The sequence below is a fragment of the Ananas comosus genome, linkage group 3, assembly GCF_001540865.1.
Source record: "Ananas comosus cultivar F153 linkage group 3, ASM154086v1, whole genome shotgun sequence".
NCBI lineage: Eukaryota > Viridiplantae > Streptophyta > Magnoliopsida > Poales > Bromeliaceae > Ananas > Ananas comosus.
The window spans coordinates 13,279,782-13,306,551 of record NC_033623.1 but is presented as its reverse complement, the minus strand read 5'-3'; the positions used below and the strand labels follow the sequence as shown (position 1 = coordinate 13,306,551).

General features: G+C 37.0%; 3 protein-coding genes across 13 annotated transcripts; all 3 read right to left on the bottom strand.

The window, feature by feature from the left end:
- On the bottom strand, nucleotides 1-9,840 carry LOC109707472 (auxin response factor 12-like). Of its 11 annotated transcripts, none has more exons than XM_020228737.1 (16): nucleotides 9,676-9,840; nucleotides 9,460-9,561; nucleotides 9,258-9,376; nucleotides 9,058-9,156; nucleotides 8,923-8,979; nucleotides 8,423-8,578; nucleotides 8,232-8,316; nucleotides 6,973-7,063; nucleotides 6,710-6,874; nucleotides 6,506-6,628; nucleotides 6,211-6,286; nucleotides 5,449-5,596; nucleotides 4,297-5,201; nucleotides 4,035-4,225; nucleotides 2,867-2,976; nucleotides 1-559 (listed from the first exon to the last, which is right to left on the bottom strand). In XM_020228737.1, the coding sequence occupies exons 2-15, from the start codon at nucleotides 9,503-9,505 to the stop codon at nucleotides 2,907-2,909; spliced, it is 2,331 nt and encodes a 776-aa protein (XP_020084326.1). In that variant the 5' UTR covers nucleotides 9,506-9,561; nucleotides 9,676-9,840; the 3' UTR covers nucleotides 1-559; nucleotides 2,867-2,906. The 11 variants fall into 11 exon arrangements, with proteins under 11 accessions (XP_020084326.1, XP_020084330.1, XP_020084331.1 ...); XM_020228741.1 differs by having other exon boundaries at nucleotides 8,423-8,575; XM_020228742.1 differs by having other exon boundaries at nucleotides 8,923-8,975; nucleotides 9,060-9,156.
- LOC109707841 (tobamovirus multiplication protein 3-like) lies at nucleotides 12,217-19,093 on the bottom strand. The gene is made up of 12 exons (XM_020229368.1): nucleotides 19,073-19,093; nucleotides 18,947-19,015; nucleotides 18,134-18,214; nucleotides 17,801-17,893; nucleotides 17,633-17,704; nucleotides 17,306-17,378; nucleotides 17,177-17,222; nucleotides 16,303-16,366; nucleotides 16,154-16,207; nucleotides 15,962-16,039; nucleotides 14,618-15,140; nucleotides 12,217-13,579 (listed from the first exon to the last, which is right to left on the bottom strand). Exons 1-11 carry the CDS (start codon nucleotides 19,091-19,093, stop codon nucleotides 15,048-15,050), a joined length of 744 nt encoding a protein of 247 aa, XP_020084957.1. The 3' UTR covers nucleotides 12,217-13,579; nucleotides 14,618-15,047.
- LOC109708057 (heavy metal-associated isoprenylated plant protein 45-like) lies at nucleotides 21,225-22,207 on the bottom strand. Its single transcript, XM_020229641.1, has 3 exons — nucleotides 22,002-22,207; nucleotides 21,804-21,879; nucleotides 21,225-21,703 (listed from the first exon to the last, which is right to left on the bottom strand). Exons 1-3 carry the CDS (start codon nucleotides 22,050-22,052, stop codon nucleotides 21,381-21,383), a joined length of 450 nt encoding a protein of 149 aa, XP_020085230.1. The 5' UTR covers nucleotides 22,053-22,207; the 3' UTR covers nucleotides 21,225-21,380.

The window sequence follows — 26,770 nt, the reverse complement described above, 5'->3', positions numbered from 1 at the left end:
TTCCAGTTTTTAACATACGAAGTTTGACTTTTAAATAGTTGAAGCACATGTTCGACAATATTGATCACCAATTCAGACAACCAAAAAAACATGATTGCTCTTCATCCTCTTAAAACCATGATAGCTCTACTCAAATAAAGTGACAACATCAACTAAGCAACAAAGTGGCTGTTATCAGGACCCAGTCCTCACCATCACAACTAAAATCAACTGAATGCATGATGACAGCTCAAAAGGGTCTGAAGAAACCCACGGCAGAAAAGAGTACGAACTAAAATACTACACAAACAGAGTTAGTAACAGGTGCTCGGGGATCAGCACCGGGAGATGAACAAACATACATATATGCTTGCTACCACAGGAAATAGAAATAAACAGAGTTCACTTAACCTTAGGTAATATAAGAAGCTGATGCTACACGATACCGAAACATACCAAAACGTCCCAAAATGTGCCATACGAATACTCAACAGTTGAGCTTATATCTGGTTGCATTGCCTTGAGAAGTAGAGAGTGAAAGTTTTAACTGCCTGGTCTTATGGACCAGAGAGTATAGGACCTGCAAAAGCGGGGAAAGAGAAAAGGCAATATTCATAATTCATAATTGCATTGCATTTGTTCAAAGTGGTAAACTGGGGTCTTTGGAAACTTGAAATAGTATCCTCGCGGGAAGATTTGAGGCCCCAGTCAACGAAAGAAAGACCAAAATTAGCAATTTAACATACTGGATTCCAAGCCCACTCCATTATAATAAACACTAAATCTACCCTGTTGGTGTAAACTACAACATTCACGTCGCTAAAGGGGATAAGCACGTAAACAAGACTGCTGCAACAATAAAAGTAATACAATTACAATTTATGTCGGTTAAATTTTGCTGCATGCCCTGAGGATCTTCAAGTTCTTATACTGCAAAGTTATGTAATAAGATTTTTAAAAAGTTTATTCAAGAAGTATTTGCCAGTTAATGTGCGAGCACCACATAAGAGCGCTACATCATTCAATGACAAGAAAAGCTACTATAACATGCTATCAACTATTTACGAAGGAAATGAACGATACAATTTATTAGCTTCAGATTAAAATTGTTCCAAGATGCACCACACAAATGTGGCATAGCACAATCATAGGACCAGAGGCAGGGTATCACCCAAAGTCCTATCAAGACATTGCCAAGACAACTCTAATTAGATACTGAGGATGTGTATCTGCAGAACTGCTGTGGAATAGTTGTTCTACATTCCCTCAAATCACTTGTCTACCTACAATATGATTCACATGCATATAAACTTCATTTTCTGTAAGAGCTGTTAATCATTGTTTTATTTTCTGTCAGAGGTGTTAATCATTGTCTCCGGGGTAGCTCCCCACACATATTACCAGTTAATGGACAAAGCTCTAGTTTGGGATTGCATTACCAAAAGCACCGACTTTCATACTTTATAAGACCAAAAATTTGAAAGCACTATGAAATTTTTCTTAAATTAAGGATTTTAAGTGTTGTCGTACAGGATTATGCTGAAAACTTGCTGGCATGATACGATATAGTTCGTACTGTGTTGTAATGATGTGTCGATCACAAAAATACTTATGTGCCGACACACCTATGATATAAAATAATTTTTTTATTAGTACCAATATATTTTAATTGCTTATTATATATCTTTATCAAATTTTTTTATTTTATTGAAATAACTACTTGCTAATTTAAAAAAAAAAGAGAACGTTGAATCGTGATTTCAAAGAAAAGAGGATGTTGAGCCGTGCAATCGGCATGTCACATCATGTTGATATCCTGCCGGCATAGGAGAACATGGTGGGCACAGTCCGTGTCAACGAGCACATAAAACCTTGCCTTAAATGCTATAAAACAATGGTCGCCACCGGAGAAGCTAGTGGTGTTTGCTTCTCTGCTGGCGGTTTCCGCCATTATTTTATACCATTGAAGAAGAAAAATTCTGAAGTTCTTATGGATTTTTGAGCCTTCCAAATTGTAAAAGCGGTTGCGTTTGGACACCTCAAACCCAAACTAGGCCTAAATATATCTAGTATTGACGGCTACATAAATTACAAATATATATATATATATATATATATATATATATATAGGGTCCGGCTACTATCCTATTAATAGGATTGGAACTCTTGTCCTATCAAGTCGATTTGAATGATCAAAACTTCAAATTGATAATCGGCACCGTTGAAGTTGATCTACACAATTAGAAATATTTAGAAACCAAATTTTGTAATATTTAAAAATCATTATCAAGTTCATCTTAAGAGTTGAAAAATGAACGGTCATAAATGAATAACCTTCTTAAAATAGAGGTTAGACTTTTTCAGTTCGTAATCAGAGTTATCAAACATTATCTAAATAGTATAAAGAATTTTCTATCAAAAATTCAAGCAATTTGGATTGCTCTACACCGTTAAACAAGCAAACGGCTCATATAGGCCGTCAAAAATTGTCGATTTTACGACACTTTGATCACCATATAAACCATTATCAAAATTTATAAAATTTAGTTTCTAGATATTTCAAATACTCTAGATCAACTTCAACGGCTCCGATCATCGATTCGGAATCTCGATCATCAAAAATAACTTGATAGGACAAGTGCTCCTATCCTATTAATAGGATAGTAGCATTAGCCTATATATATATATATATATATATATAGAGTCAGGCTACTATACTTTTATGAGTATTGGCTCCCTTATACTCATAAGAGTATAGTAGCCCCAGCCATATATATATATATATATATATATATATATATATATATATTACTCAGGAATAATAGTTTTAATGATATCACATAGAAGCTACCAGGAAGATCATTAATTCTGTGATCGAGGCACGTACCATCGGGGCTCACAGTTCCAGTCGAAGAAGATTACAGGATTCAAACTCCTGCTTTCTCCGCATCCTCAGGTGAGAGTATCTTTATGTACCACACATTATTCACAAATGACCTACAATAAGAGCCAAAAACAATAAAAAAAAGAGCATATCTCACATATGAAATTCCTCTATGTTCAAAACAAAATTAAACCAATGCTTCACTACACAAGATTTGTGCAAAACCACTAATGACAGCGGAAAGAAGAAAAGTCAAAGCAATTAAATGCTATTTTCTAACAAAAAGTAATTCAAAAAGAAGCTGGACTATCAGAGTTGCTTGAGTAATTTTCACAATCCAATAGTCCCATATAGCAAGAAAATTGAAAGACTCTTGGATGTACAAACACTACAACAAGTATTGGTAAATTAGGCCTGAGCATTTTGCATGGTAAACGGCATGTTTCATGAAGTCGCTAGATTAGTGGACTCCTGGGATCTCACATATGGTGACAAAGTTGGTAACAAAGTCACCTATAGAAGACGTATTGTTATCACATAAGGCCAACTGATTCTACGTCTTGGGTTTTACCCTCAATCTATCAAGGAGTACGAACAGACAGGAGGATAGTAACTGTTTGGATTATTGTCATGCCTTTGGAAGTTGACCTAAATGTTTACCCTAAAGAGACTAGGACACATGAATGCATATGACGGCAACATCAGGGACTGACCAAGAGGGTTTGTTGCACCCCGATAATCACACATGAGAAGATGGTGAGAAAGTACTTTAGGACAAGAAAGTTAGTATCAACAAATAACTTGACTCGATGTTGTAGATCATATCCCATGGTTGAAAACTGATATAAAGACCTCCATGATTCAATTTCATACTTCTATACAAAGTGTTTAGCTTAGTGTCAACAGACAAATAAGTCATCATCATTATTTCTATAAATTCCAGACTACGAGTTAACATGCAAGAAATCTTTCATGAAGGCAGCAAATGGCATGTGTCTTAACATTGATACCTAATCAGAGCAAGAGATAGCAGTCAATAGAATGAGAGCAGAAGCAAAAAACAGCAAACACTACATAAAGGATAATATAACAACAAGCTTATTCTGCTAAAATATGCAAACAATAATCCATTTATCTCTGCATCTAGTTCTGCTTCAAAAGAGTTTCTTACTCCCAAGGGTCGTCTCCAAGGAGAAGCACATCATTCTCCCTGTCGACAAATACAAGCTGCCAGCCTGATCTAAGAGGATCGTCCAAAAGACCCTCAATACCGAACATCCGACCCAGCTCCTCACGTAGCTCCATGCAGTTGCTGAATCGAGCGATGTCCAAAGACCTCCCAACTGATCCTGATTTATAAACCTGAACAAGCCAACACATATCACTTACTAACCTAGGCATCATGAAGTAACTATTTTGATTCGCTGTTGTACCTTAACAAATGTTCCAGTTTGTGGATCAGTCTCTCCTCCATTTTGCAGGAGTCCAGATGCTTCCTCCATGTAGCCATATAAAGAATTTTGAAAAGAAGTTACAGCATATGGCACTGCAGATGCATCATTTCCAATAACATTGCTTGTTATCTGACAAGGTAGTGGATATGGAAGAACAGTGGGTGAACATTGGCTAACACCAAAGAGATCCTGATTATGTTGATCTTGATGATTCTCAGTTTCCAACGAGCTGCCAAAAGAAGCGACATGTGACACCTTAGATTTTGGCTCCCATTGTTGCTGATCCTGGTGCTTATTCTGTGGGCTTATCATGGAAAGACCAAGTCTAGAAAGGTTCAACATATTGCCATTTCCTTCAGCTCCTAAAATACCCTGGACACTACTTGGTGCAGAAGCTAATGAGAAGTTCACGATTGGGTCAGCAAGGATTGTTTTCTCATACAGCTGAGAAGGAAAACATGATTGCTGCTGCTTCATTCTGTTGTTGGGTATCTGAGACATCTCTGCAATTTCAGTATGTGTCTGTTGCAGTTGAGGAGAGTGAAAATTGCACTCTGATGCACAGTGCGACTGATCACAAATGACTGGCTGTTGAAGAGCCTGGTGAACAATTTGTTGCTGTATAAGTGGGCTAATTCTGCACGGTTCTTGTGGAAGATATTGCAGCAATTGCTGCTTCAGATGGTTCCGACCCCCCACGTCCTGAAATGCTAAACTAGACATTGCTTGGTACTGATTAAGCTCATTCTCCAGCAGTGATGGTTCTGACCTCTGTTGAACCCAGGGGTTCACACCAAAAGGCAGAAAATTAAAAGGCTGAATGCCCCGTTCTCCACTACCCCCTCTTAGAAACATCGGGGAATTGCTCTCGAGTTCTTTATTCTCTAAAAGAAAAAGACATGAAAGGATGAAATATAGTTAAAAAAAATATGAGAATAAATAATACCCGAAAATTATGCCTGATTTTCTGTTGGTAAAGAACTTCACATTGATAAAATTGCAGGTTTCGATAAAGTACTTTCACATAGCATCTATAGTGTAGCTCACTAAGAGACAAACTGTACATTAACCTGGAAAAATTAAGAAAGACGGTGGAATCGATAATTATAGGCCAATAGGCAATAAACAAACCTTGAGAATATGGTGCTCCAGGCTGCCAAGGACGCTTGAGCCTCAGAGGGAACAATGATGGATACATGGGGTATGTTGTTAATGGCTCAATTTCCCATAATGAAACTCTAGGCTGCCTCTCACCTGCCATGGATTCATCCCAACCTACCTACATTGCTACATCTGATATATTAGTTCAAGTTTACGTATATAATGAGAATTTGCAGTAAGTAATCGCAATCCATCTTGAATTAGAAGATTGGGAAATTCTAGGGATTGACGATACTTGTAAAGAAACAATCAATATAGGGATTATAATATTTCAGCTAGCAATGAGAAAAAATAGAAGGCTGGAAATTAGGAATACTTGTAAACAAATCAACAATCAAATTGGTCAATATGGTTGGGTATGACACTAAGGTTCATACAAGCCCCACTTTGTATGCTAAGGGGCTATATATTTCACTTGTAAGATGCACAGAAAAAAAAAAAAATCAGAAGTTATCATAGGTGTTACTTATGCTTTCCCACCAAACATGACTAAAAAAGTGAGTGAGTCTATTTCAAGCAGAAAAAGTGAAATATACAAAAGGCTATTAAAACTTATTAAATTGCAATGAAAGATGCGTAAATTTGAGCAGACCTTAACAATTTATTGCTGGGTTATGTTTACCCAGAAACTTCATTGAGCAAACAATCTTTTCCAAGAAAACTTGCAATATAAACCAAACTATTGATGGGTTCTGTTCCAGTTTAATGCTGTAGACATAATAAGATGCGCACCTTGACTGACCTCCAGTGAGATTTTGGCCAATGCAAAGGATCCAAGTCACTAATACCTGTTATTGTGCCCATGTACCTTGCAAACATATGACATTCAGGTTACAGTATGTTTTTTGAAATGTTATATCATAAATTGGAAGAATGCACCATAAGATAACATTATCCTCCAAATAGGAACACCACTCTAGTCAATAAATTGATCATTATATTTAGATCTGTGACTAAATTGATACTTAAATATGGAATAAAGTCATGAGCAAATTAAAATGTTCTTAGCAAGATACCATTACCTTACCTACGAACACTGGACTCCTCGGTCTCAAAGAGCATGCGAAATCGCATACCGATAGATACACGAGTATGAAATACGGCTTTGACATATTTTGAAAGTGGTATAACAAACTCCGATGGACTTGCCCTGGACAATAAATGGTATTAGAAAATCTGTGCTAAAAATGAAAACTATTGGCCACGTAAGGGGCAACAGTATCGCTATTACCTTGGGTTGTAAAATATGGTGAATCGACTATTAGTTGCAGCAGCATGAGCCGCAGCTGCAAGGAGTCCAATATGCATGCTATCACTTGATAAAACAGATGATGGCAGTACAGTCTGTGGACGATTAGCCCGTCGAATTCCCAACAGAAGTTGGTTTTTTTCATTCCTAAATAGAGAAAACACAGATAATAAATGTCCCAGCCTAATTAGAAGACATTACTTATCGGCCAAGCAATTTAAATAAAAGGTTATAAAAATCTCAACCATATAAAGAGAACAGAATCCCCAGCAACAAGTCTCTTGGCACTGACAAACACACTCCAGCCAGTCGTGAGAAGATGCCTTTTAGGTTGGCCTACAACCAGAAAGATGAAATACAATTTTTTCAAAAACTGATGTAATCTCAGTTCTCTTATGAAGAATCATATAACACTGAAGAACTGAATGCAACAGTTTACTCCAATTACCCAACTTTACCACTGCTAGAAGTTTGACTATTTTGAAAAGAAAAAGGGATGTTGGAACGCCAAACAACAATTTACATGTGTGCATGCACACGTTCATATGTACATGTAAAAATACATTTGAATGCATTCAGTCCCAGGATTCACATTAAGGTCGGTGGGTTGCTCAAATTGATGATCCAAATTACTCATTCTATGGTTCAAAGAAGAAAATAGTTTTGGCAGTTAATCCCGATCAAAGGTGAGAAACAGCATCTCTCTTATAACTGTTCATGCCACAGAATATATTCAGTTATACCATTCAAGAAGAGTCCTTATTCAACAAAATTTCTTTAATAGATAATCNGAAAAGGGATGTTGGAACGCCAAACAACAATTTACATGTGTGCATGCACACGTTCATATGTACATGTAAAAATACATTTGATAAGGGCATAAACAATGCATTCTGTCCCAGGATTCACATTAAGGTCGGTGGGTTGCTCAAATTGATGATCCAAATTACTCATTCTATAGTTCAAAGAAGAAGATAGTTTTGGCAGTTAATCTCGATCAAAGGTGAGAAACAGCATCTCTTTTATAACTGTTCATGCCACAGAATACATTCTGTTATACCATTCAAAAGAGTCCTTATTCAACAAAATTTCTTTAATAGATAATCTTGCTTATTTACAACTCTACTGTTATATTATTGTCAATTCCTCGGGCCCCTCTTATATTCAAGAACATCAACTTTTTTCACTGTATTGAATCAAAGAAATGCCTTATCTAACTACCTTCAAACCCAACCTATATCATGAGATATGCAATCAATTTTTTCCAGCCATAAAAATGCTACATGCCTGAATACATAATTTGGCGTTCTTATCCATCTTATCTAACATCTATGGGCATCAAACTAAGTATAAGCACTACTCTTAACATGTATAACCAATTTATCTATATGTTATACAAGCACCGACTCCCGAAGATGTTACACTAATCCCTCATGTGCATCAGCATTCATTCTTGCCAATACCTCAACCACGGCACAGATCTATTTCCCTACCTTCTCCTTACCTCGAAAGATGTGCCTGAACTTCCATTCAACATCATGAAGATCACGCGCAATGAGCTCCTGCGCTGGTGGCTGCTGAGTGAAATCCTACAACCAACACCAGGGTCAATTTCTTCATAAGCTTATAATAAATACTCCACAGCCAATAAATCTTGACAAGAAAATTCATGTAATTTGCTGAATCCTAACATACCAGGGGAGGAAACACCTTCTCAGCAGCACGGCGGGGAACAGAGAATCCCCCGTGAGTACTCGTATCGCTTGCCGTCAGAGTCTTGCAGAAGTAATTTGTTGGCTGCTTGCTCACTATACCCATCTCAATTGAAAGGAAGCTATCTATCTGCTCCTGCTGCATAAAAAAATCAATCACTTAAGAGTCTGATTAGCCTAGCTTATCACCGCAGTTAGGTCCGCAACAGCAGAAGCGAGCCGTTTGCTGCCGCCTTTAATGCTCCAGAGTGGCCCGCAACCGCAAATTTGTGCTATCCACAGTAGCTCCGTAATAATCAAAGCTTTTTACCACCACAGCACTATGCCAAAATGCAAAGCTAGAAACGCTTAAATTGAGTTTAGGAGAATCAATAGTCAGTATTTAATTAAAAACAACAGTTTGTTTTTTCATTATAAAAGGGCCAGGATTCCAAGAGAGGAAACATAGGTACAAAAAGAACAAGAATTAGATAACAGATTTACCGGGCCTAGAGGTTGCAACGTCATCTGCGCATAGACTTCGTCAGTTTCCACATCTGCCTGCAACATCAAAGCTCCTAAGAACCATCAAACCCACGTTACATGAATCACATTAAGAGAAAGAATGCTAAAACTCACACGCATTGTAACATTATGGAGCTGGCAAATCAACTGCGGTGGCAAATTCGGGTAATTCGGGATGTGCCCTTCCACTTCCTTGTTCGTCGATGCAACAACCTGAATCAAAGTAAAGGATATGTAGCTGAATTGCTATAAAATGCTTTGATTAATGGGGGGGAGGGGAAATGTGAAATGAAAATGAGAGATGGATCTTTCACCTGCTCGCTGTGGCCCTGAGGGAAGTAGACGACGCGCGTTCCCACCGTGGGCAAGCACACAAGAGGCCCCGCGCACGCGTGCCACAGCTCCGAGTTCAAGCATCGCTTCTCCTCCTCCCCTGTTGCGTGTTTCCATAGTAATCGTGATCAACAAGTGAACAAGATCAATTACTACTCGATCAAAGAATCGTCAGGTACTCACCTCCTTCTTCCTCCTGTTGGCCGAAACCGATCGTCGAAAGCTTCATCTTCTACCCCGAAATCTTGTTCAATTTTACTACGACAAATCCATTTAGTCCCCAAACTGTTCGAATCAAAAAGTACGAGCGCTCAGATCCAAGAGCACCGCAAGAACTCAAAGAATTGGAACCCTAACGGAGAAAAAAACCGCTAACATTCCATGAAGAAAGGAGAAAACCTTGACGAACCACGCATTCTTGGGCGGAAAAAGTAGAAGAAGGCCTCATCCGAGCTCGGAGAAGGTCTCGTTCCTCGAGATCGCCATGAGAGGTCGCTCCCGAGCTCCGAGAACTTGTGAACCAGGAAAAGCAACGAAGAGAGATAAAGAGGGAGAGACTACGACTATATTTTTGAAATAATGAAATAATAATAATAATAATAATAATAACTACGAGAGTACGAGGGGATTTTTTTTTTCATCATCATTTTAATTTAATATTAAAGAAAGAAAAAAGAACGAAGCCACGTCGGTGTAATGGGTGAGGAGAGAGAAAAGAGTGAGATTGCGGATTTTGGTGAGACACGATGTGGACCGTCCGAGCGACAACCGGATCAATCCTAGCCGTTGTTAATAATAAATAGTAGGTTGATGTGACACGAAGCATGTGCGCCCCTCTGCGAACTTTTTAAATGGTCGCTGTCACGTCCCATTGACCCCGTACGGACATCGATTCCGAGAAGACCCCGCCACTTGTCCTTTCTTTTCCTTTTTTATTATTATTATTATCATTTTCCCTCATATTTTAATTTTTTTTCCTTATTATTATTATTATTTTCACTCATATTTTAATTTTTTTTCTCAATTAATTGTGTTAAAACAATTGTAGTTTTTTAAATTGTAGTGGTTAGGCAAGGAATTGGAGGCAGATCCCGAACTACATAATTTTTTTTAAAAAAAAAAGAAATAGATTATAAAGTACCATTTTATAGTATTATATTAATGTATGGAATATTATATGGAATGTAATGAAAGCTCAAGTATTGAAATTAAAGTAATATGTTTGCCCATTATGCTTTCAAGTAAGCTGCGTTTGATTTAAAAAAAAAAAAATTTTTTTTTGAGAAATCAAACATCCTCACTTATATTGGAAAGCATCAAATTATTTTTATGAGATTTTATTATATAATAATTTTAGCAAGTCGATATTTTTGTATGAAAATACAATGGTACTCCAAAGTTCACATAATATATACTCTATAAATAACCTTCAAATATAATACATATACAGATGTGTGTATGTATAATACAAATATGTATACACACACACACGTGTTAGAACACATGCCATAGCTTCTATATTTTAAATTTTATTTTATTTTAACGGTTATACTATATAGATTATAGAACAGAGAACATATCTAAATTATTTTTTATTGTGCAAGGAAAAAAATTTTATTTTATTGTGCTCATATTAGATCTATTGATTCTGATGAAACGTACTGTCCCGAAATTACTTTTCTGTAATAATAATAAATATTAACACAACCCAAGTTTATTTAAAAAAAAAAAAAAAATAGCAGCTGGTCCCGACGTATAAGGAGATGAATTTACCATAATACCCCCGAACACATCCCCGTACGAGGTGAGTGAGACTAGAGGGGGCGGTGGCGGTGGCGCGTAGCTCTCACGAATTATTGAGCTCCAGCCTCGTGGGACCCGCAACTCAAAGCAGGGAGCGGTGAGCTCACCGGGTTGTGGGGGTTGGGGCGGCTCCTCAGGTGTCCTCGCCCGCGTCGGCGTTGGGTTGGAGCGGCCCGGAGTGTGGGGGCGCGGGGGGTGTACGGATGGGCCCCCAACTTTGAACCGGGTTCACGTGCGTGCTGGGTCCCGGCCCGGCCCGGTCCGGTCCCGTAGTTGCGAACACACGGCACGAGTCAGAATCACAGGAGCTATACTACACGTAGGGTGTTTACCAATCACCTTGGGACCTCGTTTACATGTCCCGTAAAATTTTTTTTTTTAAAGGTAGGTAACATGCTGCCCGTTTCGTTTATTTCATTTAGAAATAAACTTAGCTGGAAATGTGAATCAATTAAGATTCGAACTTGAGTCTCGAGTACCAACCACCAAGCCCTTTGCCACTTGCTATAGGGACGGTTGGTACGAGTCCCGTAAAATTAAGGGTTGAAAATGTAGGTTTGTATAAAGAATCTGATTAGATTTCTCGGACTGGGAGTCTAATGGCGGTGTGTAATCATCATCCTTTACGTTCGGAATATCCTCCCAAGTCCCAACCATCGTGTGTTTATGCATCTAGTTTGCCCTGCAGCGCAGGTGCTTCAAATACGGAGCACTGCGCGTATGCTTCGAATTCGAAGCGGCTGCGTTTGGGGAAAGCATTTCTCTAATTTGAGGTACTTGTAACAAGTTTCAATTTGATTCTAAAGTTTAGATTCCAAAAAGAAAACCGTGAGTAAAAGATCAAAAATAGTTGACAATAAAGTGCGGCTGCAGGACGCTTTTCGTTTGTTTCTCAAATTACTCGCACGGTCTAAAATTTTGAATGATCTACATGTCCTGCATAGTTCCTGTGTTTTTTGGCCTGTTCGATTCATTGACATATACTCTGCTTAAAGAACCAAATTAAATTAAGCAACCAACGACGCATGGCACAGAGCAATTATTAGATAAAAATAGATCATTTATCCATACTAATCATTAATTATGCAGTTTAAGAAAATAAAGATTTTCAAAATAGAAAAGCATAAAAAAGGACAATATAGATTTACTTTCTTAACACTCTAAACAGTATGGAGTTTAACACTGTAACTAGAATACTATGTCGGACATTTGCTTACTATTTAAGCACTTGCATCGACAAAGAATTACATTTCAATATTTTAGAATAGCATTGTTAAGCATGAGGATCATCAGGTGCTTGTTAAAACCAAGCCAAATTTGTGGCGAAGCATTGAGATATATCCTGGAGTACCATCGGCTGATCAACCAGACAGAGGGAAGAGAGAGAGAGGGATTATTTAAGCTTAAAGTTCACAAAAGAAATAGCAATAGTGGGTTAATCATTAGTTCTCAAAGAGAGAGAGAGAGATAGAGAGAGAGAGTAACAAAGAGTCGAGAAAAGAAACCTTGTTTAATCATTAGATGCCAATGACAATGTAAGCCCCACAAGAGATGCACCAAATCTTTGTGTGGTACAAACTCTTATACACCATTATCCTCGTCGGAGCACCCATATAATTCCCCCATGATTCCCACCTAGACTAAAGCTGTAATGCATACAGTGCCCCATTGCAAAAGCGGAACAGGGGATGTGAATGTGACCCCACGCAAGAAGAGGAGGTACAAGGACGACATGGATGAGAGGTGCCAAGGTTGTGCAGGACAAGCGTGAAACAACGAGAAAAGGAGCACTAGCTTGACCCTAGATTGGTGGGTCATTAAGATCGTACTGCTGTAAAAAGTTTCCTCGGTCGCCTGTAGAAACAGCTGGAGCGCCAAAAAGCACTCATAGAGAAAGCACCCAATATAATTGTAATTATAAACACTACTCAATAATATGGATTCTAATTCTAATAAGATATTCCACTTTGGAAATAATGTGAAATAGAGCCAATTCTAATGAAGAGAAGGCCTAAGTGGGCATAATAATTGTTCTCGAAAGTTTGTAGGTTTTCTTCGATTTACTTTTTAAGTTTCAGCTGGTAAACTGACATATTTTTACCTGTTCATGTAATGATGTAAACCCTATGAACAGTATTTTTGGGACCAAAATGTGGCAACCAAATGAGGTTGAGCCCATCGAGTATTAAGGCTTAAAGAAGTTTGAACCAAAGAAGGTCCTAAAGGCCATAAACAAACAGTACAGTCTCGGCCAACTATAGATAAGGAAACCTAACATTAAAGTCACAGCCTTTAAAAAGAATTGATACCACTAGTTTTATTAAAAAAAAAAATGTTACTAATATAATCCATACCTCAGTGCATAGTCTCCAAGGCCCCACCCCCTTTCTTGAGTTTTCGGCTTCCGCTGTTTCTGGATCCTCGCCTTTCCTGCCGACTGAAAGCTCATTTGTTAGTTCAAATGTATTGTTTGTATGGTAATCTATCTACAATCTTTCACCTACATGACTCTTTTNAACAAAGAGTCGAGAAAAGAAACCTTGGTTTAATCATTAGATGCCAATGACAATGTAAGCCCCACAAGAGATGCACCAAATCTTTGTGTGGTACAAACTCTTATACACCATTATCCTCGTCGGAGCACCCATATAATTCCCCCATGATTCCCACCTAGACTAAAGCTGTAATGCATACAGTGCCCCATTGCAAAAGCGGAACAGGGGATGTGAATGTGACCCCACGCAAGAAGAGGAGGTACAAGGACGACATGGATGAGAGGTGCCAAGGTTGTGCAGGACAAGCGTGAAACAACGAGAAAAGGAGCACTAGCTTGACCTTAGATTGGTGGGTCATTAAGATCGTACTGCTGTAAAAAGTTTCCTTGGTCGCCTGTAGAAACAGCTGGAGCGCCAAAAAGCACTCATAGAGAAAGCACCCAATATAATTGTAATTGTAAACACTACTCCTCAATAATATGGATTCTAATTCTAATAAGATATTCGACTTTGGAAATAATGTGATATAGAGCCAATTCTAATGACGAGAAGGCCTAAGTGGGCATAATAATTGTTCTCGAAAGTTTGAAGGTTTTCTTCGATTTACTTTTTAAGTTTCAGCTGGTAAACTGACATATTTTTACCTGTTCATGTAATGATGTAAACCCTATGAACAGTATTTTAGGGACCAAAATGTGGCAACCAAATGAGGTTGAGCCCATCGAGTATTAAGGCTTAAAGAAGTTTGAACCAAAGAAGGTCATAAAGGCCATAAACAAACAGTACAGTCTCGGCCAACTAAAGATAAGGAAACCTAACATTAAAGTTACAGCCTTTAAAAAGAATTGATACCACTAGTTTTATTAAAAAAAAAAATGTTACTAATATAATCCATACCTCAGTGCATAGTCTCCAAGGCCCCACCCCCTTTCTTGAGTTTTCGGCTTCCGCTGTTTCTGGATCCTCGCCTTTCCTGCCGACTGAAAGCTCATTTGTTAGTTCAAATGTATTGTTTGTATGGTAATCTATCTACAATCTTTCACCTACATGACTCTTTTTGGTACTTGCATTGGATAATTCATACAGCAACTAGAATTTTAGAAGGAAAAACAACAACATGAATTGAGCAAACGGAAGATGAACAACAGCATAGTACATGCAGAAATTCCAGCATATAAACACAGAAAGTACAAACAGAACTATTCCTAGTTCTACCAACTAGACATCTTTCTAAATCTATAATTCAACCAAGGAATGAGTTATGTACAGATTCAATTTATAAGGGCCAACCAGGACAAAAGTAACCCTCTGATCCACCTTATAACCTTCATCAGGAAACACTTTGCAGATCCACCTTGTAACCTTTATCAGGATCCACCTTATGACCTTCATCAGGAAACACTTTGCTTTTGCATTTACTTTGTGGATGTCTTGTACGACGAGGGCACCGGCCGAGTTCCTATAAGTCGCTCGTCAATGGATTGGGTGATATTGCGTGATTCCGCTCTTGGGAGGTAGCTTCCTTAAGATGAAAAGGACTAGAGCTGAAGGCAGAATCTCAACCAGCTGCAGGAAAAGAGCAAACCATGTCGATAGAGAGAAAAGTCAACATTATAAGCAGTATGCATGCATATATGGACGGAAAGGTTCTACTTTTACTTAAATGATATTGAAGAATTTTGCAATAGTGTAAAGGCCTTATAGTTGAGATCAATTGGTTTGATGTCATCGACAACATCTAAAAGCTTATTTTGCTCGAAATAAAAAAAACATCTAAAAGCATATATATATATTATATGTCTTGAAAATTTTCCTTATTTTATTGGTGTCGAAGAAATTACCTAAGAAGGTGGCAGATCAGTAATTAGCATAGCATCATATTCGACATGTGCAAAGAGGTCATTACTTTCATAAATGGGAGAAACTAGGCAAATCAGAGTAATAAGAACCTTAATTAATGAAGACATCCATTAACATTGGAGTTAGCAACCGACCGTCCTTAGAGAAAGTGGCAAAGGGCTTGGTGGTTGATACCCTAGGTCCCTAGTTCGAATCCTAGTTAATTCACATTTCCAGCTAAGTTTATTTCTAAATGAAATAAATGATGCGGGTAGCGTGCTACCTCTCTCTCTCTCTCAAAAAAAAAAAAAAAAAAAAAAAAACATTGGAGTTAGCATTATCCACAAATAGCCCTACAAATCACTGGATGAACTTTCATTAGACAAAAATTTACAATGATGTTTCAAGTTAAATGAGAAATTTCTAGTTAGAAATATTACAGCATCTTCAAATTTAAGGCCTAATGTCTTTCAAATTTACGTAACGATGATCAATTCAATAAAGTAAGATGTATTCATATGACTATGAAATAAAGATCAAACACATACCAAGTAGTAGAAAAAGTTTAGAATCGGATGGTTCAAAACAGCAAGATTTGCCACTTTATCAAATGCATTAAAGCACATCTGTAAAACATACATGAATTTGTTAGACGTCAAACTTTAAACTGAGCAATATATAATCAGATGGGACTTTGTTGAATAAGTTTCAGCAGACAATGAAACAAGTGTCACCCTCACCATAATGCATCTCACCAAGAAACAGGAGAAACATATTCCTGTAACATAACCGACCTACACACAGTTTAAAACATAAAAGAGCTTGAAAAAAAGATGCTCCTAATAAAGGATGTTATCCAAAATAAATTACAATGTAAGGTGGCAAGTACCTCTAGCAACTTTTTGCGCCTCCCTTTAGATTCCACAGGAAAACGTTGCAACATGATGAAAAGCCTGGCAGTGACAATGAAAGTAAAGATCAGAACATTATGAGGCACAAATATACTATAACATCACAATTCTGGAATGAACTTTCAATCACTATAATACTGTATATCCTCTCAAATATTAGATTTGATAAAAAAAATTTTGAGGGATTAGGTAGTTTCATGATACTTATAAAATTCAAAATTCTAGAAAATGAATACACTTCACAAGACTACAGCGGCAATGTAGTGGTTACCATGAGTCAAAGCATCTAGTTAGTTACGTTCAACTATGAGCAATATAACCAAAAATATCCTCTTGGATGGACCTAACATATGACAAACACAATGACATTGGGGAATAGGAGAGCAGAGCAGTATTCTATAGAAAACTTAGGCTTACTTTGGTATTGAGGTCTATCTAACGCTATTAGATAAAATGGAGTTGAGGAAAAAGCATATAGGGATACGCTTCTGTGTTCTCCGGTGGGACCGCAAAAAATATATCGTAACCGACTCATCGCGATATGCGGAATACAATATTACGTACGGAAAGAAATAGGGTATTTTTCCATCGTCGTTTCTCACCACACGTAACGCAATCTCCCCGCAATTCCAAACGAAGCCTTAGTAGTTTCTCAGTTGATATTCCAAACAAACTGCGAGGAGGCAATAGACAAAATTGACGTATGCTATATTGCAACATTTAACACATAAGTGCTAAGTCAACCTACATTAGGAAGTACATTTTACATTTGATTTGAGAACTAGTTATTAAAAAGAGAAAAGACAGAAACATACATGTTAAGTTCAATGACGTAGCTTGAATTTTGCTCACCTCCCTCCATGAAAAAGAAATCCAAGGGCCGCAAACAATGAGACCCCTGCCAAAATAGCCAGGGTATTAATGGCTAAAACATATCATAACAAATAGAAGGATAAATGTAGTTAGTGACTAACACTTCACCTGCAAAGAATATCTTCGACAATATTACCACAGCTCGAATGGGCTTCCACCATAGAAGCAACCATATAACCACCTGAAACAAGTATTAAAACAGTAATTGCAGTAGAATAAACCACTATTGTCTTGATCACATATGTTATCAAAATATTCACACTCAGTGAAACAATGGGCTACACCAACAACAAGTCTTAGATGGATTCATGCTATATCTTAATTTTGAGCAAATTGAGTGCATCTTAAGTATTGATTTAACAATATGATTCCTAAATTCAATATGTAGTACATGATAATTGCACCAAACAATAAACATTCTAGACAATAGCTTACCTGTATGGCATAAACCACTCCATTAATAGCATAGCAACATGGCCTAAGCCCATCAGTGGATATCGCGCGTGCCTGCCAAATTTCACTTGAAAGAACTAACATTACACGAAATCCAAAGAATTAGAAGTCAAAAGAAACTGAGCATCGATCAAACCAAGTGAAGCGAACCTGATAATATGTTTCAGCCCAGAAGAGCACCAAAAGAGCGTAGGTCGTGAAGAACGCAAGACCAGGCAAATCAAGAAGAACATGTTGAAGAATCTGCAATGCAACTACATTATAGATCTTCAACCGTTTTCACTAAATGCCGCATGACAACATGCAGCCAAACCAAAAAAACCTCGGGCCTTATTTGTTGCACATTTTGACGAAATGCAAAGACAACTGAACGAACTGTAAATAGACAACAAAACATCAAATCTTTTGTAAGCAACATATCGAAGAACACTAACAGCAGCAGATGATTAATGAACAAGAAAAAGGACACATACCGCCATTTACCAAGAAATTCAATAAGTGGAAGACCTTTTGCGTCGTCCACTCATATTCGGGAACTCTGCGTTCGATCCTGACTAGTTGGATCTGCAGTGAAAACGGAATTAAATGCTCGTCCATTAAAGGAATAATTCCTTCACAATGACTATGAATGTATTATCACTTCGAATTCAAAACACAAAGAAAATTCCTATTTTCTTGGTCGCACTACAATTTCTTAAAGCAAACCCTAAAGTTCTGTAACAACCTGGGAAAATAATAGTAGTAGTTAGTAGAAACACAAAGAAAAATCCTATTTTCTTGGTCGCACTACAATTTCTTAAAGCAAACCCTAAAGTTCTGTAACAACCTGGGAAAATAATAGTAGTAGTTAGTAGAAACACAAAGAAAAATCCTATTTTCTCCCCCAAAAGTTCTTCTCCAAACCCTTCTTCTTCTCTACTAATTCTCTTCCCAATTCTCCTCTATCTCTATCTCTATCTCTACCTCTACACCTCTATCTCTCTCTTATTTCCCTCAATTCTCTCCTCTAAACCCCTCTTCTCCCCAATCCCTTTCCCCCTTATCTCAATTCCCCTCTTGACCTGCTGGTGAAGGACCATCATCCCCGTTGCCATCCTGACCTCAGCGAATACTCATCATTGGCGGTTGCAACGAGTCCGGATTAACCACTGGGATATTACAAGTTCACAAGATTAAACCCTAAGAAAAGACGGTCTAATCGGAGAAGCCATATTGGTTGGAACACAAAAGAAATCAAAACATCTAAGACCAAATTATAACCTAAAGTAAAAGATTAGAAATGAGGAGGGGTTTTACGAGAGCGACGTCCCCGATGAAGCCGTAGAACCCCGCGAGGACGTGAAAGATGCGATCTTGCCACACGGCCTAGTTGTTCACGTCGTCCCACCACGCAAAAGCGCTTCCGAGCGCGGTCGCCGCCACATGCGGCACCGACGATGCCATGAATCGCTTTTGGGAGAATCAGGAGACCCATATAGGGAGGGGGAGAGAGAGAGAGAGAGAGAGAGAGAGAGAGAGAGAGAGAGGAAACGAAGAGAAATGGGCGAGGAGCGGGGATGGAGATTTTGTTATAAAAACGGTCGAGGCTCGAGCGAAAACGGAGCCCAGGGTAATAAAATATTGGCGTGGCCTCGGTGTATAGACCGAGCCAACACGAACAGGTTCCTATAATCGTATTACACTACATCGGTTTCGGTCTACGAATGACGTGGTAGACATTGTATACTAGTTTTTATTCCAATGGGTTCCCCTCGCACGTGTGAGATCGGGAAGGCACAGCTCGCAACTGGGGGTGTCCGTCCAAGTTGGCGGGATCGGCGCCGAGTGGAGTCACGTGCGTGAGAAGTGGCTCCGCTTCGCATGGGCCGTTGAAGATGAACCCGGACCGAGCCAAACCCGCCTAATGGGCTAGGTGGTTTGGTTGGATTAGACCGGCTTAACACATCGAGTTGGATCGAGACAGAGCGCAGAGCCTTGTTTGAGCTGAATCCAGTGGACTGTGGAAACGGCCTATTTATATCTGGACCACCCAATAGGCCAATAACATCCACCACATAATTTTATAGAGTGAAAAAAAAAAATTGTGACAAAAACATGCCGAGATATTATACTTTTTAATTTTCTATTTAGACAACAAAAATTATATCTTAATGGAATTAGTAAGATTTACAAAATATAACATTTTTTATACAAACAAATAGAATATTTTTTATCGTACTTTTTCACTGAGCATCCACGAAGATGATCAAAATCAGTATTCAAATTCCGCCAGCGAGCAATGAGCATGTTTACAGCATTCTTATGTCATTTGTTAATATTTTCGCATATTCGCAATTTCAAATAAAAAAGCATAATTTTTACAGTCATTTTTCTGCGTTCTTGCTTTCTTCACACAACAGAATTTTAAGATCTCTCAGGACCACTTTGGTGGACCATGCTATTATGTGCTCATTCTTTATGTATCCTTTCATGGGCTCTTTTTTTCTTCATCCCTTGGATTCTCTTCTTCTTTTTGATGGAGCATCGCGTAAATATCAGTGAGAAAAATCAACCTCCCAAATGATCAGAGAATAATCTCTCTAATTTATCTTCTATTTTAATAGTTTTATTCGATATGTTTCTACTTTTCCAATCCGTCATCTCAAGTAGCCATATCATTTCCACTCCGTCATCTCAAGTAGATATATCATCAGAGAAATTGGCATAAAGAATCACAGAGATTCTTCGCTGCAGGGACTATTTGAGAGAATATTCGCTCGCGCATGTGATATGATCAGAGAAATATCAGCAACTTGGTCATTTATTTTCCCCCTCAACAATTCAATGAATAAAGCATCTTTAGCTCTACTCTGAAATTTGTGTCTACTGGTTTTAAGTAGATAGTAATTGTTAGTACTATTTCTCGATCATTTTCTACCATATTGAGTAACATGGTATCAGATTCATACTCTAGTAAACCTAAGTTTTAAGAGGTCTCGGCTTTAGTTGCATTATCAGGCATTTATGCATAAATTCATCTCTATTTTTTCTTTTATGTTATCTCTTCTATCAGTATGCATGGCATAGTTTATGTGGTTAGCACTAAGATTATTTTTGTATTATTAGAATGATTATTTAGGTAACAATTATAACAATGAATAATGCACATAATTAATGACAGGGAGCTCAATTCGTACTCTCGAAAAGTCTAAATGAAGCTGCAGCAGGATATGCCCTCAAGTTGATCAAAGGAAGAGGTTTAAAATGACATCGTACCAATATGCTCTTATCTTCAACTTGGCTTATCGTTGCACCACTTAATTGCGTATAAAGGCGAACCAAAGAGATAATTTTTCCATTTATTGATGCATTAGTAGATGTTCTTCTTTCAAGTTGATAGATTCCCCTTATTTTTGGTTTATATGCCGCAGAATATGTCACTAGCTCGAGACAAACAATGTTTTAGGATTCTAGGATCATTCTGCATGCACTTGGATTCTGCATGCACTTGGCGACGCAGATGAGGCCAATAACATTAATTTAACATCGAGATTAATCACAGATTCAAATTGCATGTGTATTGGGCACGAACTCATCATCAAATTATATAAGATTTCATATTAACTTAATGATTCTTATAGCTCTGCAGCTCTAGACATTCTCATACCTCAATGTTCTTCGGAACTATTTGTCATAAACCTTATATATTGTGAATCCTTTTATTTCAAGTCACAATCCGCTCAACTTTTAATTACATGATCATACACGAATGAACGTTCTCGTCGTTAAATAGCGCAGCGGTTTGATCATCGACTATCATGGTGTACGCCGGATCGGGGAAATATCCATGTACCATGTTATTATAGCCGTGCTGGTAATAGTTGTGTGTCGACGAGTACGTCGAGTCCTCTAGATATTGCAGTGCAAATGGGTAGTATTCTGCGTCATAAGGGCATGGCCAGAACTCTGCTTTCCTCCCGGTGCGTCTCACCGCCTTTAGGACCTCGCGTTGATCGACGTAACCTGTGACCGTCACCTTTTGCTTATCCATGTCGATGTCCACGGTAGCAACACCTGCACTTATTAGAATTTTAGTAGTGATCATTATAAATAAGGACTCAATATAAGTTTTGTTTTTTCTTTTTTTTTGAAATTGAGATATTGGAATGAACACCATCTAGTTTCGCGATCGCCTTTCGTATTCTCTTCTGGCACCCATCGCAGTCCATGTGAACATTAAGCTCGACGATCTTAACGTAGAGGATAAAAGAAAATGAGACAAAATTGAATGAAAAAAGTACTTTTCAAAATTGAAAAAATGAAAAAGATGATCTAAAAGGTTCGAGTTAGATACTATATTATTTATACTTACGGAGATTGCATCGGATAGGGAACTAGGCCTCTGCCCCAAGAAGCGAAACATGGCTTCTCACCTCAAGCTGTTTTCGTGAATGGATGGAGTAGAGTTTATATAAAGAGTAAGTGGAGAATATGATCGAAATGGATCACAATGAAAACAAAAAGATGTGATTGCTGAGGAGTAGCTTTTTGTCGCATCAGTTGGAAATATCCGCAACATGCTTAATATTCCTATAAGAATTCCCTTACTTCATTTTGTGGAACTTTTTTTACGTAAGAAACCCAAACATAAAATAGCTTAGCTTAATTATGTTGGTTTAAGGAATATTCATACGTACGTAGGCGAGAGGCTTAGAACAGAATTTTTGAGCCAATAAGGGTAGAGGATGGAGCAAAATTAAGCAGCGTTAATTATACGCTACGTTTGTAATTCATAAACAAATTAAGCTCGCTTCGTCTGATTTCTCGAAAAATTAAATGACAAAGACAAAGATTAGGAAGCGCTTTAAAGTTTACGTTCTTAGTTTCTGAAAAGAGAAAAATTTGCTCGTTTTTATATTCTTTGAATCGGTCATGTAAGTGGTTTTCTCTCTTGCGCCACTATGATGATGATATAAGGCGGACTTGGATAATACATTCAAATTATCACCCAATTAAAGTTTAAAAATACAAAAATAGGCCAATTAGATTATGAAACTTGAGAATTGTTATTCAAACAATCAATCTTGCATATAAAAAATTAGCTTAAAAGTATATTTAACACCGACAAGCCACGTAAGAAATTGACATATGAGGTAAGAGATGGAGAGATGGAGAGATGGAAATGACTAGTCATATATCTAACAATGACTAGTTATACATCTATACCTATAAATTATTTCTCATGGAATTTGCAATGTAGCAGTTCTTCCTTCACCCCCTCTCCACACTCTTTGATGCTTCGCCTTCCCACCTCATCTCTACCCAATGCTTCATCTTCCCACCCGCCCACTTTCTAAATAATATATTCATATGATCTTTTTTTTTTTAAACAAATCGTTTAAAAAAAAGAATATCTATTTGCTGTTGTAACTTTCACTATTGTTATGTATAATTTATTTCACTATTGTTATGTATAATTTATTTGCTGTTGTAACTTTTGCCACATTTGTATATATCTGTTTTATATTTTTTATTTATATTTATTAATGTCTCATTACAAATTAAAAAATTTTAAAATTTTAATTTTGTCAATCTTTTATCTTCTATAATATTAACTCATCGCAATGCACAGATAACTTCACTAGCATATATATACAACAGTGTGTCACAAGTTTTGGGCCATTTTTTTTACTTCATTTATGCACCAAAACCAACAACAACGAGCATTTAAACTATCGCATAAGGTTAACCTACACATCAATCCATCTTAGTATAACGGATCATAAAATACCTAATTTCAAAAAAAAAAATTATTAGCCATCCCAACCAGTCCATCAATTGACAATCATCATTGCTATACATATTTTATAATATATATTATTTTTATGTATTATTAATTTGTTGACAAATTTATATAGTATCTCAAAATACATATATATATTTCAATCGCAACCTCTTGCCTAATAGGTGCAAACACATCAACAAAGAAATTAAACCCACAGTGGGATGACACAGCATTTCCCATTGATAGTTAATAAATAAAATTTTATTAGAGCATTTATATATTCTGAAAACAAGATAAGTATTAATAAATGAATCTGGCCGAATTCTTGTCGGGCTTGGGTCGATTCCTCCCACGTGCCTTCACTTTGAAGCAGTTAATAGCCACATAAATAAAAAAAAAAGGAAAAAACAAATATACTACACTATAGAAACGTAAATTTCACATCTACATACCCGCTTTATTTAGTTTTTTTAGAAAATTATGAATCAGTTAGGATTCAAGAAATTAGGATTCGAATTTAAAATTTTGAATATCTATCATCAGGTCTTTTGCTACTCGCGTCAGAAACGCTCGGTTCCTCGTTTACAATGTTAATTAGGGTATGCTTACCCTACACTCGAAGCAAAGAAGCGCTTTACACAACAGCTCACATGGGAGCCAAGTGCTTCTGCCATCAGCAAAAGCCAATAGAAAATCTTAAAACTGTAAGGATGACACAAACTCTCTCCACTAAAAAAAGCCCTTTCCCCCAGCGCTAGCCAATGAGAAGATTCCACGTAACCCCCTAATCCAAACTATCATTGCGCAACTTATTGACTACACCTGGTGCACCCCAAATATTACTCAAGAATCCTCAAATCAATAATTTGACATGACATTATATATATATATATATATACTACAACATTCAACGAGCCTTAAAAAATCATTAGCATTATTATATTTTTATATTTTTTGAGAAAAGGGTAGCCCACTGCGTGCTTCATTCGGTGATTTTTTTCTCTCTATCGTTGAATTTTAAGACCACTTGATATTTTTTTTCGAGAGATAGATAGCATGCTATCCGTTTTGTTTATTTCATTTAGAAATAAACTTAACTAGAAATGTGAATCAATTAGGATTCGAACTTGAGATCTCGGATATCAACCACCAAGTGTTTTGCCATTTGCGTTAGGGATTGTCGGTATGTAATGTTTTATTTATAAAATGTATTTTTAGTCATTAATAATATACACAATGTTGAGAGCTTCCTGTTATTGATGCACCAGGCGCATGTAATAATCTCTCTAACAAATAAAAATAAAAAAGAATAAAGGAAAAAAGTGAACGGAGCCACGGGAGAGCCACGCAAGCCTATAGAATTCGGCGTNTTATCATGGAATTTGCAATGTAGCAGTTCTTCCTTCACCCCCTCTCCACACTCTTTGATGCTTCGCCTTCCCATCTCATCTCTACCCAATGCTTCATCTTCCCACCCGCCCACTTTCTAAATAATATATTCATATGATCTATTTTTATTTAAACAAATCGTTTAAAAAAAAGAATATCTATTTGCTATTGTAACTTTCACTATTGTTATGTATAATTTATTTGCTGTTATAACTTTTGCCATATTTGTATATATCTGTTTTATATTTTTTATTTATATTTATTGGTGTCTCATTACAAATTAAAAAATTTTAAAATTTTAATTTTATCAATCTTTTATCTTCTATAGCATTAACCCGTCGCAATACACGGGTAACTTCACTAGCATATATACAATAGTGTGTCACAAGTTTTGGGCCATTTTTTTTACTTCATTTATGCACCAAAACCAACAACAACGAGCATTTAAACTATCGCATAAGGTTAACCATACACATCAATCCATCTTAGTACAACGGATCATAAAATACCTAATTTCAAAAAAAAAATTATTAGCCATCCCAACCAGTCCATCAATTGATAATCATCATTGCTATACATATTTTATAATATATATTATTTTTATATATTATTAATTTGTTGATAAATTTATATAGTGTCTCAAAATACATATATATTTCAATCGCAACCTCTTACATAATAGGTGCAAACACATCAACAAAGAAATTAAACCCACAGTGGGATGACACAGCATTTCTCATTGATAGTTAATAAATAAAATTTTATTAGAGCATTTATATATTTTGAAAACGAGATAAGTATTAATAAATGAATCTGGCCGAATTCTTGTCGGGCTTGGGTCGATTCCTCCCACGTGCCTTCAATTTGAAGCAGTTAATAGCCACAGAAATAAAAAAAGGAAAAAAAAAATATACTACACTATAGAAACGTAAATTTCACATCTACATACCCGCTTTATTTAGTTTTTTTAGAAAATTATGAATCAGTTAGGATTCAAGTAATTAGAATTCAAATTTAAAATTTTGAATATCAATTATCAGGTCTTTTGCCACTCGCGCCAGAAACGCTCAATTCCTCGTCTACAATGTTAATTAGGGTATGCTTACCCTACAGTCGAAGCAAAGAAGCGCTTTACACAACAGCTCACATGGGAGCCAAGTGCTTCTGCCATCAGCAAAAGTCAATAGAAAATCTTAAAACTGTAAGGATGGCACAAACTCTCTCCACTGAAAAAAGCCCTTTCCCCCAACGCTAGCCAATGAGAAGATTCCACGTAACCCCCTAATCCAAACTATCATTGCCCGACTTATTGACTACACCTGGTGCACCCCAAATATTACTCAAGAGGCCTCAAATCAATAATTTGACATGACATTATATACATATATACATACTACAACATTCAACGAGTCTTAAAAAATCATTAGCATTATTATATTTTTATATTTTTTGAGAAAAGGGTAGCCCACTACATGCTTCATTCGGTGATTTTTTTCTCTCTATCGTTGAATTTTAAGACCACTTGATATTTTTTTTTAAGAGATAGATAGTATGCTATCCGTCTTGTTTATTTCATTTAGAAATAAACTTAACTAGAAATATGAATTAATTAGGATTCGAACTTGAGACCTCGGATACCAACCACCAAGTGCTTTGCCATTTGCGCTAGGGATTGTCGGTCTGTAATGTTTTATTCATAAAATGTATTTTTAGTCATTAATAATATATACAATGTTGAGAGCTTCCTGTTATTGATGCACCAGGCGCACGTAATAATCTCTCTAACAAATAAAAATAAAAAAGAATAAAGGAAAAAAGTGAACGGAGCCACGGGAGAGCCACGCAAGCCTATAGAATTCGGCGTTTTGTTTGTGGGCCACGAAATCCACTCACATTCCACTTTTAGGGCCGAACTTAAAGATTATAAATGAGCCCAAAAATGTGGATATATGGAACTACGGGTTTCA

Excerpts from the sequence above, each read along its gene's own strand:
- LOC109708057 (XM_020229641.1), bottom strand. The coding sequence starts at position 22,052 with ATGTTTCGCTTCTTGGGGCAGAGGCCTAGTTCCCTATCCGATGCAATC. Across the intron at positions 21,880-22,001 it reads CCCTATCCGATGCAATCTCC|ATCGTCGAGCTTAATGTTCA; the intron begins GTAAGTATAAAT and ends CTCTACGTTAAG. Across the intron at positions 21,704-21,803 it reads GGCGATCGCGAAACTAGATG|GTGTTGCTACCGTGGACATC; the intron begins GTGTTCATTCCA and ends TAATAAGTGCAG.
- LOC109707841 (XM_020229368.1), bottom strand. The coding sequence starts at position 19,093 with ATGGCATCGTCGGTGCCGCAT. Across the intron at positions 17,894-18,133 it reads TCCACTTATTGAATTTCTTG|ATTCTTCAACATGTTCTTCT; the intron begins GTAAATGGCGGT and ends GTTGCATTGCAG. Across the intron at positions 17,379-17,632 it reads GAGTGGTTTATGCCATACAG|GTGGTTATATGGTTGCTTCT; the intron begins GTAAGCTATTGT and ends TACTTGTTTCAG.
- LOC109707472 (XM_020228737.1), bottom strand. The coding sequence starts at position 9,505 with ATGAAGCTTTCGACGATCGGTTTCGGCCAACAGGAGGAAGAAGGAG. Across the intron at positions 9,377-9,459 it reads CCAACAGGAGGAAGAAGGAG|GGGAGGAGGAGAAGCGATGC; the intron begins GTGAGTACCTGA and ends AACACGCAACAG. Across the intron at positions 6,629-6,709 it reads ACCATATTTTACAACCCAAG|GGCAAGTCCATCGGAGTTTG; the intron begins GTAATAGCGATA and ends TTTATTGTCCAG.